A 20766-nucleotide genomic window follows, 5' to 3' on the forward strand; every position below is an offset into this window, starting at 1 on the left:
GGGAAATGTTGCTACATTTACATCATTTAGCAGACGCTCTTATCCAGAGCGACTTACAAATAGGTGCATTCACCTTATAGCCAGTGGGATAACCACTTTCCAAATATTTTTTTTGGGGGGGGGGGGTAGAAGGATTACTTTATCCTATAATAATAATAATATCCCAGGTATTCCTTAAAGAGGTGGGGTTTCAAATGTCTATAGCCAGATAAGCACTGCCACTTTAAGCAAATGTACTTTATGGACTATAATTGAGGAAACAAAGAACAAAACTGACTCGTGCGCTCTTAAAAATAACTGTCTTTATTTCTTTAAAAACAAAGGCATTAATGATTCTAATAGTTGCTTTGCTGTTAAGACTGTTCGATAAGTCTTCTATGGGGCTTGGCTGCAATAAACAACGGCATCCCTGTCCAGTTTATAAATACCACCTCAAGAAAGTATAAATATATCTAAGAAATTCCCTCATTTATTTTGGACATTAATTTAATATTTCTATGTTGTGGCTTTAAGCACGACACTTCAAACTCCTGTCAACACACACGGATTCAAAAATCAAACACATCAAATGATGAACATGCAGATAATGAAGACTGTTCAAATTCAATTCAATAACAAACCACAAGTCATGAAGATTAAAAAATACAAAATAGAACAGATATTTACATACATACGAGTACATTTTGTACCCACAAATACATATTTTCCTAGTTTTTAATTAACGGCCACATTAAATGACAACAGATTAACTCCATCTGGTTTCAAAGTGTAAATATTTAAAGTGGTATTCAGAATCCTTAGCCTGGTTAAACCAGAATGAATTCTGTGTTCAATGGAGTGCAGCATTCAAGCTGGTTCAACAGGCTAGATTTCTGGGGCCATTTTATTTAGTCAGACTGGGGCTGCATCTCAATAATCTACAGTGACTTCCCTCATCTTCTCTCCATCTGCACTGTTCTGTTTTGAGAACAGGAGGTGAAAGCAATATGGTTGACCCCTACCAGGCCTTCGCTTTTACCTACAGTGGGGAGAAGAAGTATTTGATACACTGCCAAATTTGCAGGTTTTCCTACTTACAAAGCATGTAGAGGTCTGTAATTTTTATCATAGGTACACTTCAACTGTGAGAGACGGAATCTAAAACAAAAATCCAGAAAACCACATTGTATGATTTTTAAGTATTAATTAGCATTTTATTGCATGACATAAGTATTTGATCACCTACCAACCAGTAAGAATTCCGGCTCTCACAGACCTGTTAGTTTTTCTTTAAGAAGCCCCCTTGTTCTCCACTCATTACCTGTATTAACTGCACCGGTTTGAACTCGTTAACTGTATAAAAGACACCGCTCCACACACTCAATCAAACAGACTCCAACCTCTCCACAATGGCCAAGACCAGAGAGCTGTGTAAGGACATCAGGGATAAAATTGTAGACCTGCACAAGGCTGGGATGGGCTACAGGACAATAGGCAAGCAGCTTGGTGAGAAGGCAACAACTGTTGCCGCAATTATTAGAAAATGGAAGAAGTTCAAGATGACGGTCAATCATCCTCGGTCTGGGGCTCCATGCAAGATCTCACCTCGTGGGGCATCAATGATCATGAGGAAGGTGAGGGATCAGCCCAGAACTACACGGCAGGACCTGGTCATTGACCTGAAGAGAGCTGGGACCACAGTCTCAAAGAAAACCATTAGTAACACACTACGCCGTCATGGATTAAAATCCTGCAGCGCACGCAAGGTCCCCCTGCTCAAGCCAGCGCATGTCCAGGCCCGTCTGAAGTTTGCCAATGACCATCTGGATGATCCAGAGGAGGAATGGGAGAAGGTCATGTGGTCTGATGAGACAAAAATAGAGCTTTTTGGTCTAAACTCCACTCGCCGTGTTTGGAGGAATAAAGAAGGATGAGTACAACCCCAAGAACACCATCCCAACCGCGAAGCATGGAGGTGGAAACATCATTCTTTGGGGATGCTTTTCTGTAAAGGGGACAGGACGACTGCACCGTATTGAGGGGAGGATGGATGGGGCCATGTATTGCGAGTTCTTGGCCAACAACCTCCTTCCCTCAGTAAGAGCATTGAAGATGGGTCGTGGCTGGGTCTTCCAGCATGACAACGACCCGAAACACACAGCCAGGGCAACTAAGGAGTGGCTCCGTAAGAAGCATCTCAAGGTCCTGGAGTGGCCTAGCCAGTCTCCAGACCTGAACCCAATAGAAAATCTTTGGAGGGAGCTGAAAGTCCATATTGCCCAGCGACAGCCCCGAAACCTGAAGGATCTGGAGAAGGTCTGTATGGAGGAGTGGGCCAAAATCCCTGCTGCAGTGTGTGCAAACCTGGTCAAGACCTACAGGAAACGTATGATCTCTGTAATTGCAAACAAAGGTTTCTGTACCAAATATTAAGTTCTGCTTTTCTGATGTATCAAATACTTATGTCATGCAATAAAATGCAAATTAATTACTTAAAAATCATACAATGTGATTTTCTGGATTTTTGTTTTAGATTCCGTCTCTCACAGTTGAAGTGTACCTATGATAAAAATTACAGACCGCTACATGCTTTGTAAGTAGGAAAACCTGCAAAATCGGCAGTGTATCAAATACTTGTTCTCCCCACTGTATGTAGCTCCTTCACCTCAGTGCAGAAAGGACATGATGAAAGGAAGACACTTAAAAATAAAGACAAATTAATTAAACAACAAAAATAGTCCATCTGCCAGAATTGAATCATTTGGGTATTAAATTAACTGAATAATGATTTTAGGGTTTGTGAGCACTAAATGGTATTAAACATCTTATTGTCTGGCTGCTGGCATTTAACCAAATGTCACACTGACTGAACAGTTGTAATACTATGGGGAGTAGGGATGGAGATTCATCTGCAATGTGGTAGATCTAAAGCTATTTTTCTCACAGCTAAAACATTTCCTCAAAGTTCATAACAATGTTGAAGAATAGAAGAAATCCCTATGTGCGTCCAAAATGGCACCCGGTTCACTATATAGTGCACTACTTTTGACCAAAACCCTATGTGCCCTGCAGCATAACACCCTGCATCCCACTGCTGGCTTGCCTCTGAAGATAAGCAGGGTTGAGCCCTGAATGGGAGACCAGATGCTGCTGGAAGTGGTGTTGGAGGGCCAGTAGGAGGCACTCTTTCCTCTGGTCTAAAAATAATATATGCCCCAGGGCAGTGATTGGGAACATTACCCTGTGTAGGATGCCGTCTTTTGGAACGGACGTTCCAGGTGTCCTGACTCTGTGGACACTAAAGATCCCATGGCACTTATCGTAAGACCGTTAACCTCGGTGTCCTGGCTAAATTCCCATTCTGGCCCTCTTACCATCATGGCCCACAGCTTCCAATTGGCTCATTCATCCCCCTGTAACTATTCCCCAGGTCATTTCTGTAAATGAGAATTTGTTCTCAGTCAACATACCTGGTTAAATAACACTAAACAGCCCTGCACTATATAGGTTTTACGGTGCCATTTGAGACCCAGCCTGTCAGTGAAGCTGATTATTCTAATGATTTCTGAAGCGCCTGTAAATTTGTGACACTAATGCTGCGATTGGCATAGCGAGACTGACATACTTTATTCCATATTTCAGTTGATATACACTATTAAATGATTAAATCATATAGTACACAGCTATATTTTTCCGGCCGTTTAATTCAGCATCTAATTTCTTTTGAATGTCACAGTGATAAGCCATAGAAGTCGCATAATAATAAAACCTTCTGAAGGAGGAATATAAAACTACACTGAACTAAACTATAAAACGCAGCATGTAAAGTGTAAATTAAAAAAAATAAGATAGCCAACATTTTCCATACGCACTAAAAGCTTATTTCTCTCAAATGTTATGCACAAATTTGTTTACATCCGTGTTAGTGAGCATTTCTCCGTTGCCAAGATAATCCATCCACCTGACACGTGTGGCATATCGACAAGCTGATTAAACCGCATGATCATTACACAGGTGCACCTTATGCTGGAGACAAAAGGCCACTCTAAAATGTGCAGTTTTGTCACAACACAATGCCACAGATGTCTCAAGTTTTGAGGGAGTGTGCAATTGGCATGCTGACTGCAGGAATGTCCACCAGAGCTGTTGCCAGAGAATTTAATGTTACTTTCTTTACCATAAGCCGCTCCGTCATTTTAGAGAATTTGGCAGTGCTTCCAACCGGCCTCACAACCGCAGACCACGCGTATGGCGTCGTGTGGGCGAGCGGTTTGCTGATGTCAACATTGTGAACAAGTGTCCCATGGTGGGGTTATGGTATGGGCAGGCATAAGCTACAGACAACAAACCCAACTGCATTTTATCGATGGCAATTTGAATGCACAGAGATACCGTGACGAGATCCTGAGGCCCATTGTCATGCCTTTCATCCGCCGCCATCACCTCATGTTTCAGCATGATAATGCACGGCCCCATGTCAAACGGATCTGTACACAATTCCTGGAAGCTGAAAATGTCCCAGTTCTTCCATGGCCTGCATACTCACCAGACATGTCACCCATTGAGCATGTTTGGGATGCTCTGAATCAACGTGTACGGACAGCGTGTTCCAGTTCCCGCCAATATCAAGCAACTTCGCACAAACATTGACGATTGGGACAACATTTCACAGGCCACAATCAACAGCCTGATCAACTCTATGCGAAGGAGATGTGTTGCGCTGCAGGCAAATTGTGGTCACACCGGATACTGACTGGTTTTCTGATCCACGCCCCTACACTACATGACCAAAATCATGGAGTTGGTCCCCCCTTTGCTGCTATAAAGGCCTGCACTCTTCTGGGAAGGCTTTCCACTAGATGTTGGAACATTGCTGCGGGGACTTGCTTCCATTCAGCCAGAAGAGCATTAGTGAGGTCGGGCACTGATGTTGGGCGATTAGGCCTGGCTCGCAGTCGGCGTTCCAATTCATCCCAAAGGTGTTCGATGGGGTTGAGGTCAGGGCTCTATGCAGGCCAGTCAAGTTCTTCCACACCGATCTCAACAAACCATTTCTGTATGGACCTCGCATTGTGCACGGGGGCATTGTCATGCTGAAACAGGAAAGGGCCTTCCCCAAACTGTTGCCACAAAGTTGGAAGTACAGAATCGTCTAGAACGTCATTGTATGCTGTAGCGTTAACATTTCCCTTCACTGGAACTAAGGGGCCTAGCCCGAACCATGAAAAACAGCCCTAGACCATTATTCCTCCTTCTTCAAACTTTAGTTGGCACTATGCATTGGGGCAGGTAGCGCCAAACCCAGATATGTCCGTCGGAATGCCAGATGGTGAAGCGTGATTCATCACTCCAGAGAACGCGTTTCCACTGCTCCAATGGCGGTGAGCTTTACACCAATCCAGCCGACACTTGGCATTGCGCATGGTGATCTTAGGCTTGTGTGTGGCTGCTCGGCCATGGAAACCCATTTCATGAAGCTCCCGACGAACAATTCTTGTGCTGACGTTGCTTCCAGAGGCAGTTTGGAACTCGGTAGTAAGTGTTGCAACCGAGAACAGACGATTTTTACGCGCTTCAGCACTCGGCGGTCCCGTTCTGTGAGCTTGTGTGGCCTACCACTTCGCGGCTGAGCCGTTGTTGCTCCGAGACGTTTCCACTTCACAATAACAGCACTTACAGTTGAACGATGCAGCTCTAGCAGGGAAGAAATTTGACAAACTGACTTGTTGGAAAGGTGGCATCCTATGACGGTGCCACGTTGAAAGTCACTGAGCTCTTCAGTAAGGCCATTCTACTGCCAATGTTTGTCTATGAAGATTGCATGGCTGTGTGCTCGATTTTATACACCTGTCAGCAAAGGGTGTGTCCACATACTTTTGTATATATATAGTGTAAGTGACCAACAGATGCATATCTAGATTCCCAGTCATGTGAAATCCATAGATTAGGGCCTAATGAATTCATTTCAATTGACTGATGTCCTTATATGAACTGTAACTCAGTAAAAGCTTTCAAATTGTTGCGTTTATATTTTTGTTCAGTGTAGTTCAAATATAAGTTTAATCCTAAATGGCACCAAATTTCCTATACTGTAAATAGGGAATAGAGTGCCATTTGAGACGTACATATAGACCAAATAATAACAGAAACTTGGTATTTTCCAGCAATGGACAAATAATGGTATTAGTGGTTGGTTTTTGCTTGCCTCTGTTTCTGCCTTGAAAATACATTGTAGTAAATACAGATATTCAGTCCTTGAAATGTCTATCTCCTTTCCTCCATTTTAGTTATAGCATGCTCCAAGACCTGTTGGTGCTGAATAGCAAACTCCCATGGCCATTGTCATGCCACAGCACAGATCTGGGACCAGGCTATTTGAGTTATTTTCCCTTGCAACCCATTACCGAGTCAGAATGGCAGAAGAGAGAGTGCGAGCTTAAGAAATATAGCTAACAATAGACAAACGTTTGTAGGCACTCGGATGATATTGTTTTCCCAAAAGGTCATATGATAAGCGGGAACCTCAGTGATATAAAGTTGCGGGGGCTGAGGGGGAGGGGCTTTGTAGAAATCACGTCATCCAATCACGATTCCATGTCATCTCCATCAAAGATAGGTGGCTCAAAATCACACACCGCCTCATAGGTCAGCCCTGTGAGGAGACGAGAAAGAGTGAGAAGAGAAAGCGAGAGAGAAAAGAGAAAGCGATAAATGTGTGTTCCGGGTGTTTCTGTGCCGCCTGTGGGGTTGGGAACAGAGCAGATAAAAATAAATAAAATGTTTTGTAACACTTTACTTAAAGGATAATTTTATATGTAAATGGATGTTACAGAAGGGTCCAGACATCCTTTTCGTGATTTCACTTGTTTTTGAGAAACTTACCAGTGATTAATTTCCTCGTCCTCGTTGTGCAGTAAGTAAGCTCTGAAAAAACATGAAGAAATGCGCCAAAAACACCCAAATACATCATTTTAGAAACGGAAACACTCTCTGTTTAGTGATGCAGATCTTAAGATGTTGTACACATGAAATTGTCATTCCAAACTTTATCTGCAACGTTATATTCCATTTTGTGCGACTCGAGCAGTTTCCCCTATCCAGCTGTTCCATTCTCTGTGTAGCCTGCTGCTACAGGTAACTGCCAAAATAAAGGAAACGCCAACATAAAGTGTCTTAATAGGGCATTGGTCCACCACGAGCCGCCAGAACAGCTTCAATGCGCCTTGGCATAGATTTATCTTAAGTGTCTGGAACTTCCTGTGTGGAAGCACCTGCTTTCAATATACACTGCTCAAAAAAATTAAGGGAACACTAAAATAACACATCCTAGATCTGAATGAATGAAATAACCTTATTAAATACTTTTTTCTTTACATAGTTGAATGTGCTGACAACAAAATCACACAAAAATTATCAATGGAAATCAAATTTATCAACCCATGGAGGTCTGGATTTGGAGTCACCCTCAAAATTAAAGTGGAAAACCACACTACAGGCTGATCCAACTTTGATGTGATGTCCTTAAAACAAGTCAAAATGAGGCTCAGTAGTGTGTGTGGCCTCCACGTGCCTGTATGACCTCCCTACAACGCCTGAGCATGCTCCTGATGATGTGGCGGATGGTCTCCTGAGGGATCTCCTCCCAGACCTGGACTAAAGCATCCGCCAACTCCTGGACAGTCTGTGGTGCAACGTGGCGTTGGTGGATGGAGCGAGACATGATGTCCCAGATGTGCTCAATTGGATTCAGGTCTGGGGAACGGGCGGGCCAGTCCATAGCATCAATGCCTTCCTCTTGCAGGAACTGCTGACACACTCCAGCCACATGAGGTCTAGCATTGTCTTGCATTAGGAGGAACCCAGGGCCAACCGCACCAGCATATGGTCACACAAGGGGTCTGAGGATCTCATCTCGGTACCTAATGGCAGTCAGGCTACCTCTGGCGAGCACATGGAGGGCTGTGCAGCCCCCCAAAGAAATGCCACCCCACACCATGACTGACCCACCGCCAAACCGGTCATGCTGGAGGATGTTGCAGGCAGCAGAACATTCTCCACGGCGTCTCCAGACTCTGTCACGTCTGTCACATGTGCTCAGTGTGAACCTGCTTTCATCTGTGAAGAGCACAGGGCGCCAGTGGCGAATTTGCCAATCTTGGTGTTCTCTGGCAAATGCCAAACGTCCTGCACGGTGTTGGGCTGTAAGCACAACCCCCACCTGTGGACGTCGGGTCCTCATACCACCCTCATGGAGTCTGTTTCTGACCATTTGAGCAGACACATGCACATTTGTGGCCTGCTGGAGGTCATTTTGCAGGGCTCTGGCAGTGCTCCTCCTGCTCCCCCTTGCACAAAGGCGGAGGTAGCAGTCCTGCTGCTGGGTTGTTGCCCTCCTACGGCCTCCTCCACGTCTCCTGATGTACTGGCCTGTCTCCTGGTAGCGCCTCCATGCTCTGGACACTACGCTGACAGACACAGCAAACCTTCTTGCCACAGCTCGCATTGATGTGCCATCCTGGATGAGCTGCACTACCTGAGCCACTTGTGTGGGTTGTAGACTCTGTCTCATGCTACCACTAGAGTGAAAGCACCGCCAGCATTCAAAAGTGACCAAAACATCAGCCAGGAAGCATAGGAACTGAGAAGTGGTCTGTGGTCACCTTCTGCAAAACCACTCCTTTATTGGGGGTGTCTTGCTAATTGCCTATAATTTCCACCTGTTGTCTATTCCATTTGCACAACAGCATGTGAAATGTATTGTCAATCAGTGTTGCTTCCTAAGTGGACAGTTTGATTTCACAGAAGTGTGATTGACTTGGAGTTACATTGTGTTGTTTAAGTGTTCCCTTTATTTTTTTGAGCAGTGTACTTTGTATCCCACATTTACTCAAGCGTTTCCTTTATTTTGGCAGTTACTACCTGTAGAAAGGACGGAGAGGTATCGCTCGAGTAGCAACAAAATGGAACGTTGCGGATAAAGTTCAGAATGACAATTTCATGTGTACAACATCTTAAGACCTACATCACTATACTGACAGCTTATCTGTTACGAAAAGGACGTATTTGGGTGTTTTTGAAGCCTTTGTTCATGTTTAAGAGCCCCCGTACCACACAACGAAGATGAAGAAATAAATCTGTCTGTACCGTTCTATAACATGCCATTTACATAAAATAACAGATTCAGTTCTAAAAAAGCTAAACTCTCCTTTAAAGCATTCAGGTATAATGAATGCATTGTGATGCCGTTGCAATGCATTCACTGTAGGACTTGTCATGAGCATGTATGACCCCTTTAATAATCTCATAATGATCCTGTCTATTTAATTCTACACACGTTTCCATTCCTCGATCTCCAGCTCGCGGCTCTCAAAGCTCTGGTCGTAGGGGTCAGCCTCAGGCTCGTCGTCTGGGTCATGGTACTGGGAGAAGTAGGGGTGGGCCAGAGCCTCGGCAGCCGTTATCCTCTTATCTGTGTCCAGAACCAACATCTTCTCCAGCAGGTCCACAGCTACAGGCAGTAGAACATCAATATTAATATGGTCAATTCAGGCATTGGCATTGGCTGCCCTGCTGGAGAGGTGTTTTTTTACAGAGAGACCGTGAATGGAGAGCATAAGGGCACAGATAGAACAATGAGCCAGATATTTCACCGGATGTATGAATGTGAAGCATCCGGTTAGCGTTTCCATTCACTACAAAGTTACTTTTTGATTGGTTCTCATATGCACCCTATTTGCATGCGCAACATCCCCCACGCTTCCTTGTCAATTTGCTACGCCCTGACTAAAGGTAAACAAGCCAAGCTAAAGTTAGGTAGCTAACTAAAACTGTGGGGAGAAAAACTCTGATGGAGCTTTCTAAAAAGGAGATAAGAGACAGCACTGCCACATAGTATTTGTGTTTATTATGGATCTTCCTGGGGTCCAGCAAAATTAAGGCAGTTATACATTTTTTAAACATTACAATACATTCATAACTCCCGAGTGGCGCAGCGGTCTAAGGCACTGCATCTCAGTGCTTGAGGCGTCACTACAGACCCCCTGGTTCGATTCCAGGCTGTATCACAACCGGCCGTGATTGGGAGTCCCATAGGGCGGCACACAATTGGCCCAGCGTCGTCCGGGTTTGGCCGGTGTAGGCCGTCATTGTAAATAAGAATTTGTTCTTAACTGACTTGCCTAGTTAAATAAAGGTACAATTAAAATTTAAAAAACTGATTTCATAACATATTAAGCGTGTGCCCTCAGGCCTCTACTCTACTACCACATATCTATAACACAAAATCTGTGTGTATAGTGCGTATGTTATCGTGTGTTTGTGTTGCTTCACAGTCCCCACTGTTCCATAATGTATATTTGTATCTGTTTTTTAAATCTAATTTTACTGCTGGCATGAGTTACTTGATGTGGAATAGAGTTCCATGTAGTCATGGCTCTATGTAGTACTGTGCGCCTCCCATAATCTGTTCTGGACTTGGGGACTGAAGAGACCTCTGGTGGCATGTCTTGTGGGGTATGCATGGCTGTCCGAGCTGTGTGCCAGTAGTTCAAACAGATAGCTCGGTCCATTCAACATGTAAATACCCCTCACAAATACAAGTAGTAATAAAGTCAATCTCTCCTCCACTTTGAGCCAGGAGAGATTGACATTCATATTATTAATGTTAGCTCTCTGTGTAATAATAATAATAATAATAATAATAATAATAATAATAATATGCCATTTAGCAGACGCTTTTATCCAAAGCGACTTACAGTCATGTGTGCATACATTTTTACGTATGGGTGGTCCCGGGAATCGAACCCACTACCCTGGCGTTACAAGCGCCATGCTCTATCAATTGAGCTACAGAGGACCACATCCAAGGGTACATCCAAGGGCCAGCCGTGCTGCCCTGTTCTGAGCCAATTGCAATTTTCGTAAGTCCCTCTTTGTGGCACCTGACCACACGACTGAACAGTAGTCCAGGTGCGACAAAACTAGGGCCTGTATGACCTGCCTTGTTGATAGTGCTGTTAAGAATGCAGAGCAGCGATTTATTATAGACAGACCTCTCCCCATCCTAGCTACTGTTGTATCAATATGTTTTGACCATGACAGTTTACAATCCAGGGTTACTCCAAGCAATTTAGTCTCAACTTGCTCAATTTCCACATTATTCATTCCAAGATTTAGTTGAGGTTTAGTGAATGATTTGTCCCAAATACAATGCTTTTAGTTTTTGAAATATTTAGGACTAACTTATTCCTTGCCACCTATTCTGAAACTAACTGCAGCTCTTTGTTAAGTGTTGCTGTCATTTCAGTCGCTGTGGTAGCTGACGTGTATAGTGTTGAGTCATCCGCATACATAGACACACTGGCTTTACTCACAGCCAGTGGCATGTCGTTAGTAAAGATGGGAAAAAAAGTAAGGGGCCTAGACAACTGCCCTGGGGAATTCCTGATTCTACCTGGATTATGTTGGAGAGGCTTCCATTAAAGAACACCCTCTGTGTTCTGTTAGACAGGTAACTCTTTATCCACAATATAGCAGGGGGTGTAAAGCCATTACACATACGTTTTTCCAGCAACAGACTATGATCAATAATGTCAAAAGCTGCACTGAAGTCTAACAAAACAGCCACCATAATCTTTTTATCATCAATTTCTCTCAGCCAATCAGTCATTTGTGTAAGTGCTGTGCTTGTTGAATGTCCTTCCCTATAAGCATGCTGAATGTCTTGTCAATTTGTTTACTGTAAAATATCATTTTATCTGGTCAAACCATTTTTTCCAGAAGTTTACTGAGGGTCGGTAACAGGCTGATTGGTCGGCTATTTGAGCCAGTTAAGGGGGATTTACTATTCTTAGGTAGGGGAATAACTTTTGCTTCCCTCCAGGCCTGAGGGCACATACTTTCTAGTAGGCTTAAATTGAAGATATGGCAAATAGGAGTGGCAATATCGTCCGCTATTATCCTCAGTAATTTTCCATCCAAGTTGTCAGACCCCGGTGGCTTGTCATTGTTGATAAACAATACTTTTTTCACCTCTTCCACACTTATATTTTACATTACATTTTAGTCATATAGCAGACGCTCTTATCCAGAGCGACTTACAGGAGCAATTAGGGTTAAGTGCCTTGCTCAAGGGCACATCGACAGATTTTTCACCTAGTCGGCTTGGGGATTAGAACCAGCGACCTTTCGTTTACTGGCACAACGCTCTTAACTACTAAGCTACCTGTTTGCCAATGAACATCTGAATGATTCAGAGGAGAACTGGGTGAAAGTGTTGTAGTCAGATGAGACCAAAATGGAGCTCTTTGGCATCAACTCAACTCGCCGTGTTTGGAGGAGGAGGAATGCTGCCTATGACCCCAAGAACACCATCCCCACCGTCAAACATGGAGGTGGAAACATTATGCTTTGGGGGTGTTTTTCTGCTAAGGGGACAGGACAACAACACCGCATCAAAGGGACGATGGACGGGGCCATGTACCGTCAAATCTTTGGTGAGAACCTCCTTCCCTCAGCCAGAGCATTGAAAATGGGTCGTGGATGGGTATTCCAGCATGACAATGACCCAAAACACACGGCCAAGGCAACAAAGGAGTGGCTCAAGAAGAAGCACATTAAGGTCTTGGAGTGGCCTAGCCAGTCTCCAGACCTTAATCCCATAGAAAATCTGTGGAGGGAGCTGAAGGTTCGAGTTGCCAAACGTCAGCCTTAATGACTTGGAGAAGATCTGCAAAGAGGAGTGGGACAAAATCCCTCCTGAGATGTGTGCAAACCTGGTGGCCAACTACAAGAAACGTCTGACCTCTGTGATTGCCAATAAGGGTTTTGCCACCAAGTACTAAGTCATGTTTTGCAGAGAGATCAAATACTTATTTCCCTCATTAAAATGCAAATCAATTTATAACATTTTTGACACACGTTTTTCTGGATTTTTTTGTCTCTCACTGTTCAAATAAACCTACCATTTAAAAAAATTATAGACTGATCATTTCTTTGTCAGTGGGCAAACATACAAAATCAGCAGGGGATCAAATATTTTTTTCCCTCACTGTATATGCCGGTGGCATTGCGCATGGTGATCTTAGGCTTTTGTGCGGCTGCTCGGCCATGGAAATCCATTTCATGACGCTTCCGACGAACAGTACTTGTGCTGACGTTTCTTCCAGAGGCAGCTTGGAACTCGGTAGTGAATGTTGCAACCGAGGACAGACAATTTTTACGCGCTTTAGCACTCGGCGGTCCCGTTCTGTGAGCTTGTGTGGCCTACCACTTCGCGGCTGAGCCATTGTTGCTCCGAGACGTTTCCACTTCACAATAAGAGCACTTACAGTTGACCGGGGCAACTCTAGCAGGGCAGAAATTTGCCGAACTGATTTGTTGGAAAGGTGGCATCCTATGATGGTGCCACGTTAAAAGTCACTGAGCTCTTCAGTAAGGCCATTCTACTGCAAATGTTTGTCTATGGAGATTACATGGCTGTGTGCTCGATTTCATACACCTGTCAGCAAACGGTTGTGGCTGAAATAGCCGAATCCACTAATTTGAAGGGGTGTCCACATATTGGTCACATACACATATTTAGCAGATGTTATTGCGGGTGTAGCGAAATGCTTGTGTTCCTAGCTCCAAAGTGCAGAAGTATCTAACAATTCAAAACAATACACACAAATCTAAAAGTAAAAGAATGGAATTAAGAAATATATAAATATTAGGATGAGCAATGTTGGAATGGCATCGACTAAAATACAGTAGAATACAGTATGTACATATGAAATGAGTAAAGCAGTATGTAAACATTATTAAAGTGACCAGTGATTCCATGTCTATTTACATAGGACAGCATATACATGGAATCACTGGTCACTTTAATAATGTTTACATAATGCTTCAATCATTTCATATGTATATACTGTATTCTACATTTACTTTTAGTTTTGTGTGTATTGTTGTGAATTGTTAGATACTATATAGTGTATGTACAGTGCAGTCGGTATTCAGACCACTTGACTTTTTCCACATTTTGGTACGTTACAGCCTTATTCTAAAATGGATAAAATTAAATGTTTTTCCTCATCAATACCCCATAATGACAAATCGAAAATAGGTTTAAAAAAAATAATATGCTATGAGACTCAAAATTGAGCTCAGGTGCATCCCGTTTCCATTGATCATCCTTGAGATGTTTCTACAACTTGATTGGAGTCCTCCTGTGGTAAATTCAATTGATTGGACATGATGTGGTCCTCTGTAGCTCAGCTGGTAGAGCACGGCGCTTGTAACGCCAAGGTAGTGGGTTCGATCCCCGGGACCACCCATACACAAAAATGTATGCACGCATGACTAAGTCGCTTTGGATAAAAGCGTCTGCTAAATGGCATATTATTATATATTATTATTTGGAAAGTCACACACCTGTCTATATAAGGTCCCACAGTTAACAGTGCATGTCAGAGCAAAAACCAAGCCATGAGGTCGAAGGTATTGACCGTAGAGCTCCGAGACAGGATTGTGTCGAGGCACAGATCTGGGGAAGGGTACCAAAAACTTTCTGCAGCTTTGAAGTTCCCCAAGAACACAGTGGCGTCCATCATTCTTAAAAATGGAAGACGTTTGGAACCAAGACTCTTCCTAGAGCTGGCCACTCTGCCAAACTGAGCAATCGGGGGAGAAGGGCCTTGGTCAGGGAGGTGACCAAGAACCTGATGGTCAATCTGACAGAGCTCCAGAGTTCCTCTGTGGAGATGGGAGAACCTTCCAGAAGGACAACCGTCTCTGCAGCAGGCCTTTATGGTAGTGGCCAGACGGAAGCCACTCCTCAGTAAAATGCCCATTACAGGCCGCTTGGAGTTTGCCAAAAGGCACCTAAAGTACTCTCAGACCATGAGAAACAAGATTCTATGGTTTGATTACACAAAGTTTGAATTATTTGGCCTGAATGCCAAGCCTCACGTCTGGAGGAAACCTGGCACAATCCCTACGGTGAAGCATTGTGGTGGCAGCATCATGCTGTGGGGATGTTTATCAGCGGCAGGGCCTGGGAGACTAGTCAGGATCGAGGGAAAGATGAACGGCGCAAAGTACAGAGAGATCCTTGATGAAAACCTGCTCCAGAGCGGTCAGGACCTCAGACTGGGGGCGAAGGTTCACCTTCAAACAGGACAACGACCCTACGCACACAACCAAGACAACACAGGAGTGGCTTTGGGACAAGTCTCTAAATGTCCTTGAGTGGCACAGCCAGAGGCCGGATTTGAACCCGATCGAACATCTCTAGAGAGACCTGAAAATAGCTGTTCAGCGACGCTCCCCATCCAACCTGACAGAGCTTGAGAGGATCTACAGAGAAGAAAGGGAGAAACTCCCAAATACAGGTGTGCCAAGTTTGTAGCGTCATAACCAAGAAGACTCAAGGCTGTAATCGCTGCCAAAGGTGCTTCAACAAAGTACTGAGTAAAAGGGTCTGAATACTTATGTAAATGTATATATTCAATTTTTTTATTTATTATACATTTGCAAAATGTTGCTTTGTCATTATAGGGTATTGTTTGTAGATTAAGGGAAAACAATTTCATCAATTTTAGAATAAGGCTGTAATGTATAACGCTGTGGAAAAAGTCAAGGGGTCTGAATACTTTCCAATTAACTGTATGTATGTATGTATGTATGTATGTATGTATGTATGTATGTATGTATGTATGTATGTATGTATGTATGTATGTATGTATGTATGGATGGATGGATGGATGGATGTATGTACACTACCAGTCAAAAGCTTGGATACACCTACTCATTCAAGGGTTTTTCTTTATTTTTGACTATTTTTTTACATTGTAGAATAATAGTGAAGACATCAAGACTATGAAATAACACATATGGAATCATGTATTAACCAAAAAAGTGTTAAACAAATCAAAATATATTTTAGATTCTTCAAAGTAGCCATCCTTTGCCTTGATGACAGCTTTGCACACTATTGGCATTCTCTCAACCAGATTCATGAGGTAGTCACCTGGAATGCATTTCAATTAAAGTCGCTCTGGATAAGAGCGTCTGCTAAATGACTTAAATGTAAATGTAATTAACAAGTGTGCCTTGTTAAAAGTTAATTTGTGGAACTTATTTCCTTCTTAATGCGTTTGAGCCAATCAGTTGTGTTGTGACAAGGTGGGGGGGTATACAGAAGATAGCCTTATTTGGTAAAAGACCAAGTCCATATTATGGCAAGAACAGCTCAAATAATCAAAGAGAAACGACAGTCCATCATTACTTTCAGACATGAAGGTCAGTCAATTCGGAACATTCCAAGAACTTTGAAAGTTTCTTCAAGTGCAGTCGCAAAAATCATCAAGCGCTATGATGAAACTGGCTCTCATGAGGACCGCCACAGGAAAGGAAGACCCAGAGTTACCTCTGCTGCAGAGGATACGTTTATTAGAGTTACCAGCCTCAGAAATTGCAAACCAAATAAATGCTTCACAGAGTTCAAGTAACAGACACATCTCAACATCAACTGTTCAGAGGAGACTGCGTGAATAAGGCCTTCACGGACGATTTTGCTGCAAAGAAACCACTACTAAAGGACACCAATTAGAAGAAGAGACTTGCTTGTGCCAAGAAACACGAGCAATGGACATTAGACCGGTGGAAATCTGTCCTTTGGTCCAAATTTGAGGTTTTTGGTTCCAACCGCTGTGTCTTTGTGAGACGCAGTGTAGGTGAACGGATGATCTCCGCATGTGTAATTTCCACCGTGAAGCAAGGAGGAGGAGGTGTGATGGTGTGGGGGTGCTTTGCTGGTGACACAGTCTGTGATTTATTTAGAATTCAAGGCACACTTAACCAGCATGGCTACCACAGCATTCTACAGCGATTCGCCATCCCATCTGGTTTGGGCTTAGTGGGACTATCATTTGTTTTTCAACAGGACAATGACCCAACACACCTCCAGGCTGTGTAAGGGCTATTTGACCAAGAAGGAGAGTGATGTAGTGCTGCATCAGATGACCTGGCCTCCACAATCCCCCCAACCTCAACCCAATTCAGATGGTTTGGGATGAGTTGGACCACAGAGTGAAGAAAAAGCAGCCAACAAGTGCTCAGCATATGTGGGAACTCCTTCAAGACTGTTGGAAAAGCATTCCAGGTGAAGCTGGTTGAGAGAATGCCAAGTGTGCAAAGCTGTCATCAAGGCAAAGGGTGGCTACTTTGAAGAATCTAAAATCTAAAATATGTTTTGATTTGTTTAACACTGTTTTGGTTACTACATGATTCCATATGTGTTATTTCATAGTTTTGATGTCTTCACTATTATTCTACAATGTAGAAAATAGTAAAAATAAAGAAAAACCCTTGAATGAGTAGGTGTCCAAACTTTTGACTGGTACTGTATGTATGTATGTATATACACGCCAGTTTATTAGGTTCATGAAAATGGTTAGCTCCATTTAGTTACTGTTCGATTGAACGGGCAAAACGAGTGACCTAAGCGACTTTGAGCGTGGTATGATCGTCAGTGCCAGGAGCGCCGGTTCCAGTATCTCAGAAATGGCTGGCCTCCTGGGCTTTTCACGCACGACAGTGTCCAGTCAGCGGAAGTCTTGTGTGCGAAAACAGCTTATTGATGAGACACGTTCAAGCAGAATGGCAAGAATCGTGCTAACAAGCAGGACACAAACAGGAAAATAACAGTGCAGTACAACAGTGGTGTCCAGAACGGCATCTCGGAACACACAATTCAAATCTCCAGTTTGGGAACAGTTTGGCTTCCCAGTACATTACAACTGCGGTGGACAGAGAGTTGTGGATAAAACGTTAACAGTATGTCGCCACGGTCAATGAGAATAGCCTATGCAGCTGCCAACACCTTAAATATGTTGACACATTTACGCCGACATCACCCCAGTATACCGGTGCAAGACGGAAACGCAAAGAAACAACAGTCTCCCCTCTGCATTCAAGCAGCCCTTGGCAGTTGATTCTGACCAGGCCAAAGAAATTACAGGAGCGATAGCTAGGCTGTTCATATTTTTTTAGTCTTTGGTTTATAGCCACGGATATGCATCCATTCTCGGTGGTGGAGAATAAGGGGTTTCAGCACCTCGTGAAAGTACTCGAGCCACGTTATGAACTTCCCTCTTGCATCCATTTCAGCAAACAGGTAGTACCCGCTCTATATAAGCAAGACAAAGCCAAAGATTTAACTGAATTGGCCAATGCACCCTGTGTTGCGCTTACTTAACAGTGACAGCCCATCACATTACACCAGAGAGGGAGAAGTACCATGCTACAGACACGCCCCCTTTATGAGTCACAAGTGTGCATCTGGCATTGAAGGAAAAATCCACTAGAATGGCCCTCTCACTGGTAATTACTAGTGGGAAACGTCTATCATCCTGAGGAAATTGCTCCCACATGCCTCTGTTGTCACTAAGGAAATTACCTCTAACAGCATTTTTCAGCAGTTAAATGCAACAAAACATTATTATATTTAAAACATTATTATTATTATTATTATTATAAAAGCAATCTATTCAAATCACATGAATGCATCCAACTAGTATTTACGACTTCACAACTGGTAAATTCCCACCTCCCACCTGGTTACAAATGCATCAGAGTAGAAACTTGAGAGGCCCAAGATAACAATCCAGTCACAACAGACAATTTGAGGAACATTGTGAATGCTGAACATTGTTAAAAACCGAAACCCCAAAAACACAATACGTACCGAACGGTGGGTTTGGTGAACCGTTACACCCTAGAATGCATGGGTGATTCACATCATTGCCCTAGTATGTTAACAGAGGACATCCAAGAAGGAAAATGTATAACTTCAGTGGGGTAAGCTAGCTGATTTCAAGTTGCTAATGTTAGCTAATAGTGATAAAGAAAAATTGATAGTTACATATCGGGATATTATTTGACGATATATAGTATCATTTTGAAAATATCGCAATATAATTGTTCCGCTAGTTTGCTGTACCTGATCCAAAACTCAGTATTTTTCCTTCATAGCTTGTTCTCCATCTTCTTTTTAAATGGGGGGGGGTCAATTTCTTTTCAGCACTTTTATTTCCATGACTGATCAAAATGTGTCTTGACATGTCTCTCTCTTGTCCCTCTGCAGTTGACATGGTGAGCAATATGTTTGGAACATCGAATCTCAATAAGAATCACAGTATCGAATCACAATACATATCATATCAGCACTTAAGTATCTTGATATCGTATTGTGAGGTCCCTAGAAATTCCCAGCCCTACTAGCTAACGTTAGTTTCTACTTGCTAGCCAAAAGATGGTAACGTTTAACAGGTTACAGTTCTCTAATATGTCATTTGTTTTAGTGTAGAAGGGTTGTTATAACGTTTTGAAAATGTGTCTGAACTCCGAAGATGTGTGTTAGCTGTGTGTTTGCTTATCCCGGAAGGGCTGGTGCAGTCCTATGTAAAACAATAGACTATGATTAATTTAATTCAAAACGGGGATATCCAACCAGCGTAGTAGGGTGCCGCCTTAAAGTCTTAGGGCACAGCCCCTTCATTATCAACGCTCCGTGGCGACACATCAAAGCAGCCATTACAGACTCGAGTCAGGAAGACTTATTTAACCTTTATTTAACTAGGCAAGTCAGTTAAGAACAAATTCTTATTTACAATGACGGCCTACACCGGCCAAACCCGGACGACGCTGTGCCAATTGTGTGCCGCCCTATGGGACTCCCAATCACGGCCGGTCGTGATACAGCCTGGAATCGAACCAGGGGGTCTATAGTGACGCCTCAAGCACTGAGATGCAGTGCCTTAGACCGCTGCGCCACTCGGGAGATGGATGTCAACCAGACTAGAGGAAGATTCCCATATTCAAAGTCTCAGCGTAGGAGTGCTGTTATAGAATCAGGTTTGCGTTTTCGATCATAATGAATAACGATTGTAAGATGCTTTTTGAATATGGCCACAAGAGGTCATCAGTAGGTGACTCCTTTCTTTCATTATCATCACATAAATTATTACATCTTCGGGTCTGACTTACATGTGACCAAGTGTTTTGAGTGTAGGATCATGATTCCAACATTACCTTGTGGGTTGGCTCCGATGAACACGTCAGAAAAATTCCTCTTGGGCATCTGTGGCAAGGAGTTGATGTAGTTCCTGGCCTGTCAACCAATGGGAGTGAAGAGATGGGAGGGAAAAGGTCAATAGAACCCTAACCTAACGTAGCAAGAGTAAAATAAACGTCTGAGCGTAGTTCACACAAACAGTTTTCAGCGGAAAAGGAAGCTAGGTTGAAGATAGCTTAAAACCGGATGCATCCGGTTGTTGGCACTCCACTAACGGTGATAGAACCCGAACAAGGCTGCATCCCAATTGGCACCCTATTACCTATTATAATCCACTACTTTTTACCAGGTCCCATATGACTCTGGTCAAAAGTAGTGCACTATGTAGGGAATAGGGTGCTACTTCAAGAGCCACAAGATGGCCACCTTTCTTTTTGGGTAATAGGGCCGTTTCCCGACCCAGATTAACGCTACTTATTCTGGGCTAAAAATCAATCATCAATCAATCATGTTCAAGTGGTCTTATTCTTGGTTTGGGAAAGCGGCGACTAATTTTGTATTCAGAGCATAATAACTATGATTAGCACTAGTTGGTACCATATCAGACACAAGGGCGTGTCCCAAATAGCACCCTATTCCGTGGGAATAGGGTGCTATTTGGGACGGAGACAAGGATTAGAGAGGCCTTCATCAGAAGAAATGTGAGTAGATTTATTCATAACCATATTGGT

The 20766-nt window shown here is 43.2% G+C and overlaps 1 protein-coding gene across 2 annotated transcripts in view; it reads right to left on the reverse strand.

Annotated features, from left to right (window-relative positions):
- Positions 1–5956: 5956 nt before the first annotated feature.
- Positions 5957–20766, reverse strand: part of mapk14a (mitogen-activated protein kinase 14a) — a 38571-nt gene continuing 23761 nt past the window's right edge. For both annotated transcript variants that reach the window (XM_041856827.2, XM_041856828.2), the window contains exons 10-12: positions 20053–20131; positions 9314–9487; positions 5957–6631 (exon numbers count right to left, since the gene is read on the reverse strand). In XM_041856827.2, the coding sequence (XP_041712761.1) occupies positions 6564–6631; positions 9314–9487; positions 20053–20131 (321 nt within the window). In that variant the 3' untranslated portion in view covers positions 5957–6563. The remainder of the gene's footprint in view (positions 6632–9313; positions 9488–20052; positions 20132–20766) is intronic.

Source organism: Coregonus clupeaformis, chromosome 30 (assembly GCF_020615455.1).
Source record: "Coregonus clupeaformis isolate EN_2021a chromosome 30, ASM2061545v1, whole genome shotgun sequence".
NCBI classification, from domain to species: Eukaryota; Metazoa; Chordata; class Actinopteri; order Salmoniformes; family Salmonidae; genus Coregonus; species Coregonus clupeaformis.